Below are 17,500 nucleotides of genomic sequence, written 5' to 3' on the forward strand. Positions count from 1 at the left end.
GCAACTCCCTAATTTCTCCTCTCTGCTTGCGCTCCTGTAGCCGCAGTCTGGATAGCTTTGAATCTTCCACAGGTAACGACCCTTCACCTGAAAGAGCACATCACCATCTCCCAGAAGTAGTGTCCTCTTCCCGCTCCCGCCAGTCTTGTAGATCCCACCATAAACTCACGTTTTAGCTCAAAATCCATCTTCTTCATCTACTGTTGTGTGCTCTCATTGGCTTGTAAATCATGTAGAGTAGTGTTGTTGTCCAGTCTCCAGACCCATCTTTCCTCAATCTGTCCTTCCAGTCATGGCTGTGAACCCTGGTCAAACTGCTGTTTCCAGCCTGGGATTAAATGGAAACTAGTCCTGAACTGAATAAACTGGAAAATCAACCTTCCACTTCAGCTCTTGACTTAATCCCAGGAAAAGTTCTGGAAAGCAGTTTAGGACTTTCCCCTCCAACCCGCCTCCTTTCCCTGGCCCCTCTGTCTTCCTTCTCACTGATCTGGATCATATCTCATAACTCCGTGAGGTAGACTCACCTGTTGATCATACTTCATAACTCCGTGAGGTAGACTCACCTGTTGTCCTGCTCTGAGGTTCACACATTGTTTTCACGCATGCAGTCCCGCCGGAGCGCTGGTCATGGAGGAGCCAAGATAGGAGGCATGAGAGGAACAGCTGTGAGTTCACTGGCTGACAACCAGAGTTCTCGCTCAACTCTGCCCCCCCCCCCATACGCATACACATCGACAGCACCTTCATCCCATGGTGTTTTGCCACCAGGCCTTGTGGCTAAATAATGTCATCTTTTCTTCTTTCCCTCCTCTTTCGTATCATGCCATCAGCCATTTCCACTCCACTGTTGCCTCATCATTGAGCGAGTGAGCCAAAGAGACGAAGGCTAATTTATTGATATGACTGTGTGTGAGTGTCATTAGTAGGAACTGTGTGAGTTGGTGTGTCATCTTGTTTTTGTCCGTATCAATTGTCATCATACACCCTGTTTGTTACTATCTACTTTTTAGATAGTTAGCTGTTACTAGATTAGTTGCATACTCCCATAATCCATCTGAAGATAAAATGCTGGAGTCAATTCAGTAATGTCAGTCAATATCATACTGTGCAGTCCCCTCAGTGTAAACATAACATAACAAAACCTTTGTTTCCCCTCTAGACTCGCTGAGTCTCGCACTAACCCCCAGGTCTTGGACATTGGGGTGAGCCCTCAGGACCTCCAGGCAGAGGAGTGCCTGTCGCCTAGCCACACGGAGCAGGCCGACGGAGAGGATGCTTTTGGCTTCTGACGTCTTGGACAAAAGGGAGATGACTGAGGGGGAAGTACAGAGGAGGGGCTCGCTGCTGCTGGACCACAGAGAAGATATTCTGCCTTGCGCCATCTAGAGGCTCTGGCTGGAAGCGCCTCAACCTATAGGGCGTCACCTGAACCTCTGTCCACCTCCAGAACTTGAACCAAAGCAAAGCAATACAACTGATGTTTGTTTTATCCCCCCATTACTTTTCAAATGTTGCCCCAGCTTTTGTTACATACACCAAGTTACTTTTCCTTTTTATTTTTGGATTTGTTTTTATTTGAATCCAATGATTTTATGTTTGTATGTCCTATGTTACTGTATTTGTGTAAACAATTTATATACATATAAAGATATGGCTTAAAATGTATTATAATTTATCAGTTATGCTGAGTGATTGGTTGAGGTGGTTTTGAGAGATTCAAGTAGTGGCTGCTACTCTGAAAATGCAGGTCCTTCCAGATGTGGAGACTGACGATGATTGTGTGTGTGTGTGTGTGTGTGTGTGTGTGTGTGTGTGTGTGTGTGTGTGTGTGTGTGTGTGTGTGTGTGTGTGTGTGTGTGTGTGTGTGTGTGTGTGTGTGTGTGTGTGTGTGTGTGTGTGTGTGTGTGTGTGCTTGCGCGCTTGTCGGTTGGGTTGAGGGTTTGCATTCACACAGCATTTTGCATTTGTAGACTCTAGGGTGGCCTCGTAGTAGCCGTCACAAATGCCAAAAGATAAATGAGATATTTTGATCTACTCTTAAAACAAACTAACCTACCAAGGAAACAAGGCTACATTCTGTAAAACTGTTTAAACACACCTATGGTCAGTGCCAGGTATGGCTTGCTGCAGCATTAAACAAATATAAAACATAAAATACAAGAAAACTATGGCTATAGTTTATACTGTAGAAGATAACCTTATTTTTTCTACAATGAATATTTTTGCACTCCCTTCTTTACCCCACAGTCTCTTTTTATATAGAGTTAACTTAATTCATTGTAGTTTCCCTCGAGCTCATCCCTCTCTCACTCTTTGACTATTTAACCAGTCAGAAATGATTTATTTCTCACTTTGCTTACAGACAACAAAGGCATTGTTTATCATCAATACCAAGCAAGTGGGAAATTGGACGAGATTGTATCTTCCGAAGATGAATTGATTAGTTCATGTGGAAAGCATTGACCTCGTGTTGGGACTTGTGGAGGGACTATTGCCTGTAAGCTACCTGACTTGCACAGTTGTCACAGTCCAAACACGTGAAGCTAATTGGCTCTCTTCTCCCTTAATTTCTTGTTATCGCGTTTGCAGCGTTGAGGAAAGAGGTTTACATTCAGATACAAGATTTCAGTGTTAGTCTTAACATTTTTGTTACATTTTTGGTATTCATTTAAAATATCTTACATTTTTGACAATAACATGTTATGCCCTCTGAATTTAATAAACTGTGATATCAAATCTAATGTAGGCCTATTTCATTTTTGCGATGTTATGTTAATTGTTGAAAAGAAACAGTGATCAAGGCCATTCATTTGGAGTGATGTCTGTAATGTATAATTCGTCTAAGTAATGAAGGGCTATAGGCAGAATGGAACAATGGACAAGGGAAGAAATGGTCTACAATAAGGTTCATTTCCTCCAGGGTGCTGGAAATGCAGTAGGCCTCAGTTTATTCAATGTTTTATTTGGGGGGGGGGGGGGGCAAATCTGGCAAAGTGTGGAATGAAGAAAACTTGCAGGAAGGTGCATTTGAAAAATCTAAGTGTGCAGGTTTAAGGTTCCATCTGTGTCATGTTCTGACGACGGCAACATGACCGCTGCTATCGCTTTGTGACAGTGCAGAGCCGACCTACATTATTTACCTCAACACGTGCCACACCAGACACACTAATCATTAGTGACTAATGCCACACTGTGTTGCTAGGTCATACATCTATATTAAAGTAGCCAATCAGGTATGGACACACAGGTTCTTTCAAACACAAACTAAACACTAATGCAAGCTGATAGGCTACTAGACGCCTTCTCACCCCCATGCTTGGTTTGTCCAACAGCAAGGGCGTGGCCAGGTAACGGCATAACCACGCCACATATTTGAAAAGTGAGGTAAAATTTCTAGACATTCAAAGTTGGTTGTGAGTGCATTAGTGGTAAGTAATGTGCAACCCTAATTCATTGTTGGAAAAACACGGCGTTTTCAAGGTTACTTATTTTAAACGTAAAGATTTTTTTATGTTAAAGTTATGTCATGATAAAGTTAACTTTAGTACATATCCAATGAAGCCTGCTAGATGGCTAGCTAGCCAGCAAGGTTGGCAAGCAAGCATGTCTTGCAGCATTAGCTTCTTAGCTCAGTTGTCTGTTAAATTCAGTCTCTTTGAAAATGTCCTTTGTGGGTTTTTTTTCTGTATAGATAGTATAATGTGCACATTCATTCACTCAACCCTTATATACTTCCTGTGAAAAACGACCGCTTATAAGTTATGTATGGAACACTAGTATTGAAGTGTTACAGCCAGCTTTAGAGGAGACATGTTTGTGTAAGGTGCATGGATTACGTTACGGTAAAAAATGGCATGGATGCTTGAGGCATAGATTTCACATGAAGAACGGTCTATATCCTCAAAAGCCACTGATTCTTGTATGTTGAGTGAGGTTATGTGCCAGTAGAATTCAAGATCCACCATCAAATTACGATTCAGTATTGGAAATGTAATTTTACATGTGGAAATTGTTTACATGATTTTGTTGTACACTAGAGGAGGATAAGAATAAGGTGATACATTTACTTTTACCACGATTTCCTCATCTCGACACACGGACAAGGGAGGCCCTGCTCTAGGACCACTTATTGATCAAGAGCATGTTTGATGAGTTAAAACACTAAAAGATGGGCGACAAAAAAATTCTGATCCTAGTGGTCCAGTGGTTCATTACGATTAACATTACTCTTGGCTGATTATGCCAAGAATAACCAGTAGCTTAAAGCAACGTGACATACAAATCTGTGTGAGGTAGCAGTTTGATGAGGAAGAAACTAAGTTCTGTCCTAGTCAGCATCCCCTCCTCAGTGGCTGGGTAAGACTTGGCTGTTTCTTTTGTTGCAGTCACCAGACATGAGCAGACGGGGATCCCTGGAGCTGAGCCTAGAGTCTGAGAATGTCATCCCCAAAGATGACTTTTGTCCTGCCCTCGGCAGCGCAGAGATCGCGCGCCTCAGCCCCATACACTTTAGTGAGGAGCAGGTGGAGAGTTGTCATGATGAAGGGTACATCAGTAAATCTTTCACCCAGGATTTACCCCTCACCCCTATCATATCCACACCCCTGAGGGGCCCAAGACCGGTCTTGGGCCCGTTGGCTGACTTTGACTCAGGGCTGTCAGTCAGCCGGTACATTCAGGACGACAGCCTCTGGGAGAGCACTTTTCTGCAGGTGCAGGTATGGGGTCCACTTATGTGTGTGTGTTTGTACACTGTGAGGCAGCCCTATGAAAGATGCAGGTCTTGTCTGTGTGCCAAAAATAGTAACATTTTACCTCAGCCTTGGGCTTCCCTTCCGGGAATATTCAAAGTTGGAAACTTTCCATGGGAATTAACGGGAAAGATTGGGAACTTGGGAAATTTGGGGGTAATTTATACTAACTGAATTTCTAATACAAATAAAAAAAATGACATTTTTGACTTAATCCATTTGTGAGTAGAACTTTAATGGATTAAAGATTAAACAACAAAAACATGAATGTTAAATAAAATAAATGTATTCCCTATGCCCCCCCACCCCCCATCCCAAAAAAAGTCCCATTCTAAATGTAAAATGAAAGCATTTAATAAAGCTTTTAATTTGCAGTAATTACTTCTATAAGTCGCCCAACTCACACTTTTTTGATGGACCCCAAAAGCCGCGAGTAATCGAGGTGAATGGGGCCAAAAAAATTGTCAAAATTTCCAAAATTCACGATCTTAACTTCCCATGGAAAGTTTCTGGAAATTTACCGCAAATGTTCCGCCCCTTTGCAACCCTACACCTCGTCACCTGGGGGACATAATCGTGAGCCTTTGTATCTCTTTGTGTACATTAAGAAACTCAAAGAAATCAAGGACTTGGCTACGTTGTAGACATGGTCTCACATAACTCCCATACATCTACATACACTGTAAAAACTGTCCTCGGCTTGGCTGTCTTCTGTTGCCAGGTCAAATCCAAGGTGGTGATCCCAGAGTCTGGTGGTGTGAGGGCTCCATCTCCAGCTGCACCTACTGCCTCTCACACCTTCAGAGCAGGCCGCAGATTGACCCCTCCAGCAAGCAAAAGGTGCAGAGAGGAAAAATTTAAACTCAAATGATGAGTTCAGATAAGCTTCATGGCGCTGTGCCAACTGTGTGTGTGTGTGACCCCCCTTCAGGCCACGGGTGTTTGACAGGCCGGAGGAGTGGCAGCAACAAAAGGATATATATGTTGAGTCTGTCAGCCGACATATGAAGGAGAACACCAAGGGAGGTGTGTGTGGTGGCTGTGGAAAAGTCTGTCTGATTTTGAGACAGATGGCTGTACTGCTTCTGTTGTGATTACAAAACCTTTGCAGAAACTTCCTGAATTGCAAACACATAGAGTAACCCCATGATTGGTTGGCAGGTGTGATCACTGAACTGCTGGACCTAATGAACACTGTTGCAAGTGAGCAACACCCATGGCAGCACCCGTCTGACCTCACAGTCAGGTAAGCCTTTTTCTTCAGATTACATGAGTTTACTGATATAGTACTAGTGTGATTAAGTCTAAATGTCGCTTGCAAATTATATTAGTTGAAATGTGTTTATGTATATTTTACACTTGAAGTTGAAGTGTCACTGAATGCCGCTATCTTAATCTGAGTAAGTTTAGTTCTGAAAAAATTCTAAAGTTGTGTATAAAACATGAAAGAGAGGTAGCTCGAATAAAAGAAAAAATGTATCTAATTCTTAAGCATTCCATTGTCATCTTATTCAACCATTTTAGTGCAAGTAGTGTAATGCATAAGGTTTCTGAAGAGGTAGGGGAAAGCCAAATGTGCCTATTGAACAGTACATATTTTACAATTTTAAAAAGAGTTGCAAAACTGGAAAATCTGTCATGCATGTATATACTGTATATAGCCTGTAGTAATACAACATTTTAACAAGGGAAAAAAACTGTTTAATTAAAGAAGCCCTTAAAGTGGCCAAAAAATACAGCACATCCATACTGTACACTGCATACTTGAAGTTAAGAAGAAATTGCTTCAGGGGCCACCCAGGATGAGGGGACGGGGCGCATTCGGCCTGGAGGCCGTAGTTTGGGGACTCCTGTTGGTACATGCACCATTAGACTGTTTAGCAAAGCCTACAACATCAGTGAGTGAGAATATCTACAAAAGAACACGTTGTATGACTACCCACGTAAAAACATGGCTGGGGGAAAGGCTCAATCGCCTTGTTGTCTGCAAGGATTTCACCTACAAGGCTGTAGAGCTGTCGGGCTTTCCTTGCTCCTCATGTGTGTTGGTTTTTCACTTCATCCCAGGAACTACCAGCCAGGAAACCATGGAAAGAGTCTTTATTCTTTAGACGAATGGATGAGAAAGAATGGAGGGGGCTATCAACGCTTTTCTGATTCTTGAGAATTATGTTTTGTGTATATATTTGTTGTATATATTGTTCTGTTTTGCACTTTTTTTTGTCTTTATTGTGTTTTGCTGTGTTGGGCACCTATTGTGTGTATTGTGTTTTTGATCTTCTTCTAAAAAAATATATTAACGATATTCAACCATGAATAGGTTCAGAGTCTTTTTGTTCTATCATTTTTCATGTTTTGCTTTTGAAAATCATATGGAAGGTCGGACAGACCCATGTTGGGGAAGCTGACATGAGCTAGGCTACCAGTTCATGGTTCACTGACGGGCCCATAGACCGGGCAGCATTCATGCATATATTGCCCAAAACAGTCAGGACCTCATGCAGCCTAATCACCAGTTCATAAATATAACAAGTCATAACAGGCTCACTTGCTACTCTTTAATGCATGAGTGAACACCATACATTTTTCAGATTAAACATCTGATGTGACCAAACGAATAATTTGTCGTTTGCCACTGCCACCCATTAATTTGCAGCAATTGATGAATGATAGTAACATACAGTATATCTAAGTTGCAGTAGGCACTGTTCAGAATATATTCATAACACGTTCTGTCTAGGTTGCCCTTTACAGTTCAGCAGTTTTCTTACGGAACTTGCCAGTGCCACCCAGAGGTGACAGGAGAGGAAGCAGTGTGTCAAAATGTATAGCTGCAACAAAATCTTGCTTTATATAGATTTGTTGTCTAATGCTTAAAATCAGAGACATTCATATTTTGTGCCCCACCTATATATATTATAACTATATTCTTATAACCTAGAACCAGTGAGCACCACAAAGTATTTGGGATTCTGAATCTATTTAAAATATTTATGTGGTGTTTTAAAGATGCATTTTCAGCTTTGTGCAAAATGGGACTGCTTGCATAAAAGCCTGCAGAAATGTACTATGTCGACCCTAATTATATTTGAGTTATCATCTATCTCATAAACCACTATGACCCAGTTATATATATATATATATATAAATCATTTGACGTATAAAGCTGTTGGTCATGCACCTGCATTTCCATCAGTCACCTAAGAGTAGGCCTCAATATTGTACCTCCAGTGTGAATGTTTTGTTTATTATTAGTAGACTTAGTAGTAAACACGTCTGCAACCTTTAGGTGACAATCTTACACTGAGCTACACCAACACCATATACCATATCAGAAAAAAAGGAAACTACTTATTATAAACACCTCTGGGGGGAGGGCTCTCCTGCATTCTACCTGCATACTAGTCGCTTTTCGGCTAAATTCGCCGTTTTCCAACGAAATATGTCATTTACGTGAATCGTGTAGATCCGAATAATTTTTATTTGGGGGCAGTGAGAGTTGCCACAATTTGCCACTGACTGGACTTTCAGAAACAACAGGATAGCTATCTTCACACAAAAAAAATCATCTTTGGTGGAACGCGAGTCATTTGGCCAATCACAATCAAGATAAACGACAGCATCGTCTTCTTTCCCATGGATGAAGGCAACTTTTTCGGTCTACGTCAGAACTAGAGCTACTTCGATAGACACGAGCGTTAGTTTTGAAGTAAGTCTCTTATCTGCCAACGATGTAATATGCTTTGTAACTTACCGTTACTATAATATTCTGTGTACCTTAAACTTGATTTGGCAAAAATAATCTTACTTTAGCAACGTTACGTGTGTCGTGATCCGTCACCTTTTCCAACATGTTTAACGTTATAATGGAAAGCTTGTTATGCTCGCATGTCAGCTAACATCAGTGAATTGTGTTTAAATAACGTTAGCCTACAATGTCACTCAGTTCAATGCGAATCATTTTGGGAAGGCTATCTCCACTGCATCCGTATTGTTATTTGATATTAATGTATGTCATTGTCCTAAGATATGAGATAAATGAAAACGAACACATGGTGCTAATCAAACAAGACACACCGGTGTCGGGTTTAATGAGTAGTAGGCTAATGTCAGGATACATGGGAGTAGGCTACATTAACAGGATACATTGTACATGTGTGTTTAGTCAATTTAGAGTTGACTGTAGATTTCATTCATTGCAATTAGGCTACACTCTTAACAGCTTTACAATCGCAATGGAAGTTTGTGAATATTAAGCCATACAGTCACAGGGTTATAATAAAAGGCAGGGTATTTGCAAAAAATGTACTGATGAAAATCTAATAATGTTTTCGTTGTCCAGGCGATGGTTCTCGCTACTCTTGCCGAACATTCACTTCCTTTTACCTTTGCACCAGTGATGGTGAACCAGGCCCAAGCGCTGGCCGAAGACAAAGTTGAGAGTGGGCTGAAGCTGTCACGCACATCAGCAGTTTACAAAATGGTGCATGGATTGGGATGAAATGTTAATAAATGTGTCTTTTTTTTTTAATCTGAAGCAAATGTTTTCTTTTCCCTTTATTTTCTTCTTGGAGTACACCAGAATGCTTAATTTACATGTTGAAATCCCAATTTTGCCCTCAGACCCCCCTACAGGGGTTTTGGTTTGTCACCTTTTTCAGCCCTTCTGAGTGCAGTGATTCTATTATCCCTTCTGACTGGTTTCTCGAGGGCAAGTCTGACCTTCAGATTGATGGGTCATCAAGTGTGCAAGGCAAACACTGTGTGTGCAAGCAGCAGTTTTCTTGCTGGATGAGTGAGATGAACATCAACCCAGTTGTTCTCTAATTGGGGGATCAGGGTGGCAGCACACACGAATAGTACAGGTCTGCATGTGTCGGTTGCAAGTGACCACACAAGATACCGTCACTTTACTTAAGAGACACAATAAGTGAAGGTCATTTTAATTGAGAGATTGTGAGTAGGACGCTGACTCTTTATTTCTGTCTCCCTGTCTGTTTTTCTCTGTTACCTGAGTAATTTTGCTGACTGGGGAACAGAAATGTGGCAGTTAATGGTGTCGCCAGTTCTTTTTTTTAGCCACCAGAGGGCAGTCTTGTGGTAGCTATAGCTGTTGTTAAGATTGTTGCACTGTACTGTGCCATATGTTTAGCGATCCATACACATATGCAGCCATTTGTTGAGTTTAGGTAAGATTTCTTACATCTTAAATGTTAGTCAGGTGTTTCCTTTCATCATAGCTAGAGGGAACCAAAAGAGAACAGGTCATCATTGCCAGATGTTACTTGACACTTGTCTTTATTTTTTGTAATAAGGAGCAAGCTTTATAAATTGCATCAGATGGATAAATATATAACCATAAGCAAAAAAAAACAAACAAATGGATATTATACATCAAAGACTCATGGGCAGACCTTCTGCTTCATAAACAGTCATATTACCTACAGTACATAAGATACCTCAGTGCTCTCCTCTACTTGACATAAATACTCCAGTAACCACGGTGTCTGCAAGCCTTCTAATTACTCACAATAAAACCAAGTCCCAATAGATGCCATTACATGACAATTTTGCTATTTCCTTTCAACACTGTTTTAAACTCTGTGGCCTTTCCTTCCCTAAGTTTATTCCTTGTGCTAAAGAAGAAAAGATGAGGACATTTAGAAGGTCAGTGGTGGCATACATGAGTTTCACACCAGTGTTAACCTCAGTCCAATTATCCCCGCTGTTGGCTGAAACAACCTAAATACATCTCAACAGATCCAAGCACGTCAGTACAAGATCACATAACAGAACCAGGAACAGCTCTCGTAAGTGGCTTGTCGGCAAGGAAAACATTACCAGCATTTGCATTTATAAAACAAATGGGGTTCTGTCTATTTCCCCCAAAAAGTCCAGAAGTGTAAAGAACTCTGTGTTTAGCCACTCTGTACGTACTCCTAACGGATAGTCTACAGGTCGGTGTAGACAAAGCTCAGTCCTGAATCATTCTTCACTTCTCTTTTTTTTTTTTTTTTTCTTTTTTTTTTTTAACAAAAGCATTTTTTTTTTTTTTGCTAGACAGAAGCCCTTCCTTGTAGGAAGCCATTTATGAGCCATCAATAATTATTTGAGCTACTCACAATAAACATTGTGTAGAATATATTGTTAACAAACCTCAAACTACAATCACAACCAAATTATGGGGGGCAATGAATTGCACACATTCAATTTTACCACCAAACTTCTTCCTGTTTCAAGTGGTCTGCATTCTGGGACTTCTGGGTACACTACAGCCTGCCCTGATAATTATTGCTAACGTGATATTTTGGAGCCCTTTAAAAGAGACAAGGTCAGTTTCCCTTTGATCCAAACACATGAGATGTTTGATTGATTAGATGATAGCAGTATTTCTAAAATGAGTTTATCTATATTTATTATACATTCTTTGTTCGTGCTGTGTTGGCAAATCAAAATTACCTTTAAAGGTTCCTTTCTGGCAAACATTATTTGACATTTCAGAGATGTCTGTAAAATTTGGAAATGTGTCCTCTACACGTGTGTGATGTGTCTCTTTTAAAGTCAGAAGAGAGAGGTTTTCCAAGTACCCACAAACTTCAAAGGATCAGTCAAAGAAAGAAAATAAACAAGAAATGTGACAATTAAGCATGAATCACACAAATATCAATACAGTATAATGTTGCTATGAATAAAGTAATGTACATCAAAGGTGTATTAATTATGATTAGTGTAATTTTATCCTGAAACAAAAGTTGAGCATTTACTAATTAAAGCTCAGAGGTCCCTATTATTATGAATGCAAACCAAAGGCAAAAAACACCTGATCAGTCAGATAATGAGCGGCCATGAGAGTTTTCACAGAGGCATGCTTTGATCCATCCTGGATCGTCAGCAGGTAGCGAATGTCAACCATTCCAAATTTAGCCTCCTGTTCTTCGGGGAATGGTCGTCTATCCTCTGAGGCGGGCGGGAGAGAGAACGAGAGAGCGATTGGCCACAGATGGCTCCCTAAAGCCATACCAATCAGTGAAACTGGTGCAGATGCTCCAGCACTCCCGGCTCTCCTCCAGATGCTTGGCCGATTTCCTCTAGATCTGTACTAGAACTATTTCTCTCTTTTTTATCAATTTATCAACCTGAAAACTAGTAATACACGGGGACTAGGGAGCACCTAAATTATAACACACAACCAGTGTTGCTCACTGACAAACAACAGGAAATGAATAAATGCCAAATCAGAGCGGAAGGGATCCGAAGACGCAAACATGTCAGATAGCTGCTGTTGACTTGAAAAATGCTGGTTTGCGGCTTTATGTTTGGAAGATAAAGTGTGTTTGACACATGCTCTGTTTTCAAAGATGCGGTGCATGAGAGAGAGAAACCTGCACTGAAGCAGTTAAGATGCACAGCGGTAAGAATTTTTTTTTTTTTTTTTTTTTTTTTTTAAACAGAAGAACCAAAAAAAAAATCAGGGCTTAGAGGAGAGAAAAGAGAGAGAGGGAGAAGAAAGGACCGACAGTCTGCCGCTCCCACATCGTCTTCTCTCCTCACCCCTCGGCCCAAGAGAGGCTGAGTATGCGTCGATAAGGAGCCAAGAAAGAAGCGTCTCTGCCGCTGGTTATCTCCAGCTCTGCGGACATGTTCATCACAAATGAGGCCTTATCTCCTCGCCTCGGCAGCAGCAGAGAGGGGGTCCCTGGAGGTCTGCCCCACCCACCATTGTCTCCCCGCCACCGCTGGCCCGCTGCGGCCAGTCCCTGAGGAGCTGTCCTTGGCTCATGTCCAAACCCTGGGCAGAGCCAGCTCCCAGAACGCCTGGCACATCAGGACCAGCGTCTGGGTGGGGAGGAGAGCCATACGGTCTGAGTTTAGGAGACTCCTTTGAAGTCCTTTGGTGGATGGATGGGGCACGTCACACCTCAATGATGTGCACAGATGGCGTCCTGTTGTGGTTGTTGTTGAAGTTGTTGTTTTCGGGGAACTGGGGTGGGGAGGAAGAGCACAGACATCCATGAACGTGCGGAGAGACACAGGGGTCGTCTCGGCATCACACTGCTTATGTTGCTGTGAAATGTGGATGAGTTTGGCAGCATGAACGGTGGAAGAAAGGGAGAAAGAGTGAAAGATTGGTGAAGGTCAAAGACAAACAGTATGAGACAGAGGACCACAGAGGGTATGAGTCATGGCAATTCAAGGGTTGTTCAGCATTTATATTGAAAACATAAATAAAGAAACAATAGAAGCATGTATCTAACCAATACCACATTGGAGACAATGGAATTTCAACATTTACCTTAGAACTGCTTTTGGCTTGGAAGGGTTTTAGTGCAGATTTGCTGATTTTATACAGCCAAATTAAAAATAAAATCTTAATGTCTGGTTGAAGGTTTTAAAAAACAAAATGTAAACCATTCATTTGACAATGTGGTGGTGTTTACTATATGATAGGATGTCTCTTTTCCTGATTGGACTATTCCCCCGGGTCATTTGCATACAGTAAAGGAGGAACCAGATCATGGATCTGGCGATGTCATGAGGTGGGGGTGTTTTGCATGAGCCGTTGGGAAGCAGAGTAGGGCGTGGCGTGAGGCTAAGTGAAGTCAATAGTCAGGACAAGTCACCTGCCCAGTGTCATCAGGGTGGCCTTGGAGGGTAGAAGGAGGGGGCGGGGTTATACCTTACTGCGCAACAGCCCCCCCGAGGGGTGCTCAGGGGTACTACACTCTGACGAGGTCTTGGCTTTGTCTTTGTTGTTGCTGGGCTCGTTGTCTTTGATTATATCATACTGACGGCAAAAGAGAGCGATCACACCTGAACGCAGGGAAAAGTCAAGAGATATTTGTCAATATTCCGTACTCTGTTTGTTTCTGTGGCTGTGGTCAACATTTATGTATAAAGAAAGTAGATCAAAGAGATTATTTTAAAATACTTCAAAAACATCAGAAGCCCTACATCAACATTTAATGCATTTCTGTGTTTTCACCCCAGTTTGTTTACAAAATGAAAACAATGCACAGTGCAAGCCTTTGGTTGAGATCAGTGTTCTGCATACTCCATCCCTTACCTGCCCACATAATTAGAACAACCACGATGATGATGATCTCCCCCGCCCTCATCGGCGGGACTTGTCCCACCTCCTCCATGGTGACCTCGTCTGTGGGCGGAGAAGTAGACATCACTGCTCACGGTGAAATGAAAATGGAAGCTTCTGAACTGAGTGAACTTTGATTATAAAATGAGATCATCAGCCTTTGACACTTCATTTGGGAGGCTGATTTCTCAATTCCTTTCCCAAGCCCCGTGTGGTTGGCCCCTTTCACTTCAATCAGCACAGCGTGGTCTGAAGTCTGCTTTTTAAGATTCCGCATGGGTTGGAGGCCAGGGACACAACTCGTGCACAGCCTCAACAATTAATCCAACTCAAGTTGTCAGTGCTTTACATGGGGGAAACGGCAAACACCCCAATTAGCCCATGTGTGCTTGCTGTCGGAGAGGAGAGCGTGTGCTATGAATGCTGAAGTGGTTAGGCCGAGCTGCTGGACAGGATCGGTCCACCATAGGTTTGCCGAGAGAGACAGGGAGGCAGTCATGGAGTGTGAATCAATTGAACTGGGAGTGCTCAAAGAAAGTCCACGACTATCATTAATATCATCAAAGCCGTAGAGCAGCTTCTCTGAATGTAAGCATGGGTTTCATGGACCACTGCGCAGTTCAATTATTGAAGTGTTGGTGAGCAGTTATAGTGTGCATGGTAGAACTGGGAAATGTAATGAAACTGAAGGTGGCCAGTGGTAGATTAACAAATACAATTTTTTTTTAGTGTAAAATGACTGTTCTCTTGTCAAACACATTTCCTCACTGTTATTAGTCTTGCTGTCATTAATTCAATCTAAAAGGATTTTTATTGGGTAGGTTTGCTGCCAAATTCCAGGCTGTTTTGAGTTTTTCTCATCAGGGATGAAGTATCTTTATCACACACCAGCAACAATATTTCAACAGCCTCTACCCCAAAGAGACGAAACCTCATCTAGATTTCAAAACTTTTGATCTAATTGGACATCTTTATGCTGTTTGTCAGACTGGTGTTTCCTTTTATTTTTGTCCTTTGGTATCTTTGTGTGTGTACGTGTGTGTGTTTGGTTGTATTTCTTGTGATGCCTTTGTGACTGTCTGCCTGCCTGCACATTCTTGTGTGTATGTATCTCACAGGCGTTGACGAGAACCAAGAGCAGCTGTCAGCAGTGCTGTGTTAAGCCCCTTCTGTGTCTGTGTGTGTGTGCTTGTGTGTTCAGGTATGCCTTGCTCTCAGGCCCTTCATTTCCTCATCATTTCCACATCTTTCTCTTTTATCTGTTCTCTCCGTCTCTCTGTCTGATGATGCTTCGCCCCGCTCTTCCCATCTGCCTCTCCTTCTCTTTGATCTCAGAGGAAACTTGTTTAGAGGAGGCACGGCAAGAACACAAAGGAAGACAGGGAAAGAGAGAGGAATTGACAAGAGTTCTCCAGTTGTCATGACATCCACCTAAACTAGGCATAGACAGCAGCTAGAGCAACAGATAATTGTGCTTGGGTGAAAATGTTGCATCACAACAGCGATCACTGTTGTTTGCTCTCAGGGCGCTCAGTTGAGGCTATTCTAAGTAATGTGGACCGAAAAAGAAAGGCTGTTTAAGGGCAGACATCAATAATATATCACACTTTACCCTTAGTAAGTAAGTAGTGTTAAATTACATAACGGCTAATGGCACATGCTAATATGCTGTCATGTAAGTGACCAATACTGATGACATGACACTTTTACATCATTTCACATTTACTGTCGATTAATGATCGTCTATAGTATCAGAGATAACAACTTTATGACTGTGCTGTCACACCCTAATTTATTTACAGAATGGGTCAACTGAATTTCGTTTTTTTCAGGCACACTGATCTCATTGGATGTCATTACTTGAGCTGGTGCCTAACAATCATCACATTGATAAAAAAGTAATTATAGTAAAGGATATCACTGTACTTGTAGGGGAAAACTAAACAAGGCATTGCACCACAAGGCATTCAGCTGGATATGTGCACATATTGTGTGTGTTCTTTGCTGGTGTTGTAATGAGTGCAGGCTCTATACTTGACAGGGACAGACCTTGAGTGTGTGAGTCACCACCCTGAGCTGTAAATGCTTCATGTGAGTGTCCTCGTCGTCTATACTCAAATAGTGAGGTGACGTGTGTGAAATGACTGTTACCTTGTTACCTCAAAATGGAGCACACACTAGAGTGAAGCATTTAGAATACTGTGGTATTTGCGTCATCACATTGAAATGACAAGCCACCACTCACACTCTGTTGTTCAGAAAACATCTGTTTCTGCGCACTGGTATATGCATGCTTGTATGTGAATGAGTGCGATTATGGTACTCTCTTGGTTGTTTTCAGTGGTGTGTGACAGTGTAAGTTTCATGCCAACTTATATATGCATTTGTCAAGGTCTTTATGTGTTACCTAAGGATGTGTGTGTGTTTGTGTGTGTGTGAGTGTCTGTGTGTGTGTGTGTACCTTCACTATTGGCCGTCTCAGCTGCTGTGGGAGTGCGGAACAGTAGTGGCAGGCTGGGGGGACTGGGCCCGTTTGTACCAATGGACTGCACATGCACTATGTAGTCGGTCCCCTGGTCCAAATCCCATAATGCACAGCTTTGTGTGGTCGTGTTCACTTCCTGGATGAAGCGCAGCATGCGCACATCCTTCTTCTGCACCAGGAGAGGACAGAGAGGACAGAGAGCTCGAGGTCACATGTATGGAGCATACACACGTGCACTCACACTCCCCCTATGGAACACACTGACTGACACCGTCATGCTTCAGCTCCCACAAGTGCACACACACACACACACACATACACATACAGTACATGCATACCTGAGCAGACTACTTCTAGAATAATCCTTCTCAGAGGTTCAAAAAACAATGTTGCTCTTACCACTTTAGTTTTTCACTGAGTGTTGTTATGCTTTACTTGAAGTGGTTTCTGGGAATTTCCAATACCTGGTTTCTTGTATGCATGCGTATGTGTACCTATGTGTATGTGTATATGTGTCTCATTGTGTTGGAATGTATGTCCGTGGATGCACATGCATATTCCTGAGTCATCCTTGTGCAGGATTCAAGCACCCTGCAGGGCAGTGGGAGAGTGTGTGCACCTCAGCATGGTCTGCAGGGCAGAGCCAGACTCTGTGCGTCTCACTGACAGACGTGGGGACGTGAAGTCGATGAGGGCACACAGATTTACACTGTCAGGCTTTCCCCCACTCTGTGCAGGCGGGAGTAATATCCCTCTACCGCTTTAAACAGCTGTCATCACACAGCGGTTGCCTCGGTGATGGGTACTCCAATGGGGCCGCCACTCATAGACACCCCTGGCCCCCCCCACCCCCACAACGTCTTGGGAAACAATTGCCGTGGCGACTGGGACAGGAGCGACGGCAGGCTAACGTGCACTGACAGCAGCTAATTCATCTCCCACCACACAAACACATTAACACACGCACACACACACATATACACAAACACATTAACTCATGCACACACACATACACACAAACACATTAACACACGCACACACACATATACACAAACACATTAACACACACACACATATACACAAACATATTCCCTTTTTTCTAGCTGGCTCTTTCTGGATGTTCTCACACCTGCTTGACTTCACTTCTTTCTGTTATCAATTCTTCTCTTG

The 17,500-nt window shown here is 42.3% G+C and overlaps 3 protein-coding genes across 6 annotated transcripts in view; 2 read left to right on the forward strand and 1 right to left on the reverse strand.

Moving 5' to 3' along the window:
- ldlrap1b (low density lipoprotein receptor adaptor protein 1b) overlaps positions 1-2,744 on the forward strand; it is a 41,663-nt gene extending 38,919 nt beyond the window's left edge. Inside the window, exons 9-11 of one of the 3 annotated variants that reach the window (XM_031580924.2) lie at positions 41-72; positions 612-668; positions 834-909. In XM_031580924.2, the coding sequence (XP_031436784.1) occupies positions 41-72; positions 612-668; positions 834-865 (121 nt within the window). In that variant the 3' untranslated portion in view covers positions 866-909. Of the gene's footprint in view, positions 1-40; positions 73-611; positions 669-833; positions 910-1,162 lie in introns of those variants that run through there. The other 2 variants (XM_031580925.2, XM_012822446.3) reach the window with 2 other exon arrangements.
- Positions 2,745-3,339: 595 nt separating this feature from the next.
- Positions 3,340-7,024, forward strand: LOC105895735 (S100P-binding protein). The gene is made up of 6 exons (XM_012822414.2): positions 3,340-3,431; positions 4,389-4,721; positions 5,476-5,594; positions 5,686-5,780; positions 5,916-6,000; positions 6,822-7,024. The coding sequence occupies exons 2-6, from the start codon at positions 4,398-4,400 to the stop codon at positions 6,916-6,918; spliced, it is 720 nt and encodes a 239-aa protein (XP_012677868.2). The 5' UTR covers positions 3,340-3,431; positions 4,389-4,397; the 3' UTR covers positions 6,919-7,024.
- Positions 7,025-10,021: 2,997 nt separating this feature from the next.
- The window catches only part of fndc5a (fibronectin type III domain containing 5a), a 20,544-nt gene continuing 13,065 nt past the window's right edge, over positions 10,022-17,500 (reverse strand). Inside the window, exons 3-6 of one of the 2 annotated variants that reach the window (XM_031580926.1) lie at positions 16,307-16,499; positions 13,819-13,908; positions 13,432-13,565; positions 10,022-12,735 (exon numbers count right to left, since the gene is read on the reverse strand). In XM_031580926.1, coding sequence (XP_031436786.1) covers positions 12,667-12,735; positions 13,432-13,565; positions 13,819-13,908; positions 16,307-16,499 — 486 coding nt within the window. In that variant the 3' untranslated portion in view covers positions 10,022-12,666. Of the gene's footprint in view, positions 12,736-13,375; positions 13,566-13,818; positions 13,909-16,306; positions 16,500-17,500 lie in introns of both variants that reach the window. The other variant, XR_004165171.1, reaches the window with a different exon arrangement.

Source organism: Clupea harengus, chromosome 14 (assembly GCF_900700415.2).
Source record: "Clupea harengus chromosome 14, Ch_v2.0.2, whole genome shotgun sequence".
Lineage (NCBI taxonomy): Eukaryota > Metazoa > Chordata > Actinopteri > Clupeiformes > Clupeidae > Clupea > Clupea harengus.